The sequence below is a fragment of the Mandrillus leucophaeus genome, unplaced genomic scaffold, assembly GCF_000951045.1.
Source record: "Mandrillus leucophaeus isolate KB7577 unplaced genomic scaffold, Mleu.le_1.0 Scaffold147, whole genome shotgun sequence".
NCBI lineage: Eukaryota > Metazoa > Chordata > Mammalia > Primates > Cercopithecidae > Mandrillus > Mandrillus leucophaeus.
The window spans coordinates 421,602-424,240 of NW_012101443.1; the positions used below are offsets into that span (position 1 = coordinate 421,602).

The 2,639-nt window shown below is 39.5% G+C and overlaps 1 protein-coding gene across 3 annotated transcripts in view; it reads left to right on the forward strand.

Moving 5' to 3' along the window:
• LCP1 (lymphocyte cytosolic protein 1 (L-plastin)) overlaps nucleotides 1-2,639 on the forward strand; it is a 98,392-nt gene that overhangs the window by 50,904 nt on the left and 44,849 nt on the right. For all 3 annotated transcript variants that reach the window (XM_011974584.1, XM_011974585.1, XM_011974586.1), the window contains 3 exons: nucleotides 990-1,077; nucleotides 1,690-1,853; nucleotides 2,030-2,159. In XM_011974584.1, coding sequence (XP_011829974.1) covers nucleotides 1,014-1,077; nucleotides 1,690-1,853; nucleotides 2,030-2,159 — 358 coding nt within the window. In that variant the 5' untranslated portion in view covers nucleotides 990-1,013. The remainder of the gene's footprint in view (nucleotides 1-989; nucleotides 1,078-1,689; nucleotides 1,854-2,029; nucleotides 2,160-2,639) is intronic.

The window sequence follows — 2,639 nt, forward strand, 5'->3', positions numbered from 1 at the left end:
TCTCACCCACTAGAGGGCAGCAGTAATGCACAGGAAAAGGGAAATTACTCAAGCACTGTGTCTCAGCAAGACTGTCGCTTTTCTGAGAAGAAAACACCTTGAAAGCGCCTTAGATTCCCATAGCTGAATTATAAGAGGGTCAGCTTCCTTTTGTTCATCCCTAAATAATATGGAGAATTTTGATTAACTTCCTTTGAAGTTATAAACTGTATCTGTTTGCTTGGTCAAATACTAATTTTAAATATGAACATGAACATACCTCTTAAAAAAGACATTTATGTAAAAGTTAAGTGTTTTAATTGCCTATCGCTGTGTAACTACTCTAAAACGTAGTGATTTAAGACATCACTCGTTTTGTCGTCTCTGTTCTTTTGGCTGACTGAGCACAGCTGGGCGATTCTGCTTAATGTGACGTTGGCTGGGAATGTGGTCATCTAGGAGCTCAAATGGGCCAGAAAGCCCAAAATGGTCCTCTCAGGTTGCTGGCATTGATGCTGGCTGTCAAATGGGATCTCAGCAGGGTTGTTAACCAGAGCACCCAGTTCTCCTTCATTGGTTTCTTTATGTGGCTTGAATGGCTCATGTCATGGCGATTGGGTACCAAGGGGGAGCTTCTTGAGAATAAGCATTCTAAAAAGAAGGAAGCAGAAATTTCCAGCCTCAGACATCATTTTACCACCCTGTTATGGTCAAAGCAGTTAAAAAACCAGCCCAGATTCTAGGGGAGGGAAATAAGCTCCACCTCTTAATGTGAGGAGCAGCCTGTATAGACTGGGAGGGAAGAAATTGTTGAGAGCCATCCTTAGAGACCACCACATGGAGGATTGAGAAAAAGCGTATTTCTGACTTACATTTTGGAAAGATAGTTCTAAGTCATGGGGGATGCAGAAGAATATTTCTTCATGTAACAAATGGGAATTGCTTCTTAATGTGGTATTTTAAAAATTCAGATGCACAAAAGTTATCCCTTATGTTCTTCTTCTCTCCAGGTCTGTTACCTAAAGCAATAAAAAATGGCCAGAGGATCAGTGTCCGATGAGGAAATGATGGAGCTCAGAGAAGCTTTTGCCAAAGTTGGTGAGTAGACCTGGTACCCCAAATTGCATCATTCTCTTCTTCACTGAGTAGCTTCAGGGTAGATTCAATGAAATGGTAACATGAACGAAATTACAGAGGTGACAAGAAAACAGTAGTGTTCATTTAGAGGAGGTGGGAGAACTTATTTTTGAAAGATATGCTTCAAGAAAATTACTTTCTCTATGAAAACATGGAATTTAGACTCTACTCTTACATAGTTTGTTCCTAGAAATGGTTCCTAAGTCTCATCTTTTATATCTTGTCTTCTTTTTTGCTGTTTCCTTGATTTTAATACCGTCACATACTTTCTCTTACTCTTTATCACTAAACCTGTGGTTTCCTTAAGAGTTTCTATAGGAGTTCTTTGTGGAAACAGAGGTATCTTATAGAAATCATGACTCTTTTACTGTGAGTGTTGAAAGTAATGCCAGTGCCCCTATTCAATAGTAACAGTCATCTTGTGAGATTCTGACTCTTCCATGGGATCATGCCTCAATGCCTGAAATGATGGCCTCTCTCATCCCTTCACCTTCCATCTAGTCTTCCCTCACCTCTCTCTCAAAGTTGTTGCCTGAATTGTCCTGCAGCTTCAGTGTACTGTGTACATTACAGATACTGATGGCAATGGATACATCAGCTTCAATGAGTTGAATGACTTGTTCAAGGCTGCTTGCTTGCCTTTGCCTGGGTACAGAGTAAGAGAAATTACAGAAAACCTGATGGCTACAGGTGATCTGGACCAAGATGGAAGGATCAGCTTTGATGAGTTTATCAAGGTGAGTACCATGTAGAATATCAGGAGACACATTTGAAACTCTTGGAACTTGAATTCCATTTTTAAAAATATCCAGAAAGACATTCCTTCCCTCCTTGCTTCAACATTACATATTCTTTCCTTTGGGATTTTCTTGATCACTGCTTGAGTTTCTAAAGATACGTTATATTTTTGCAGATTTTCCATGGCCTAAAAAGCACAGATGTTGCCAAGACCTTTAGAAAAGCGATCAATAAGAAGGAAGGGATTTGTGCGATCGGTGGTACTTCAGAGCAGTCTAGTGTTGGTACCCAACACTCCTATTCAGGTAGGCTTAACTCCTGGGTGGGAGCAGGATTTCAGGATTACAGATTCTAAACTCGGTATTCAAACCTAAGGGATGTAAACAAAGACAGAAGCAAACACGACTTTATGGATGACTCCCGCTTTTCTTGTGACTAAGTGGGTCAGTTCCAGGTACATAATATGGGAGCAGTCCTAGCTCTGGGTAGAGTCCAATACAAAATGATTTGATCAGCATTTAAACAATCATTAAAGGCTGCCCAAATTCCTTTCTAAATCTTATGGACAAAATTAGCTACTCAAGCTTCTATCTTTAAACTTCGTGATAATTTTTAACACCTGCAAAGTGATCAAAAAATTATGTTTTCATTGATTTGGAATAAATGTGTATATTTATTCTGAAGGCTGCCATCCGACAGCCATAATGGAAACTTCCAACAGGCCAAACAGTATAGTTATTGCAACATTTCCAAAACTGAGTTCTTCAAAACGCTAGTTGATCTTA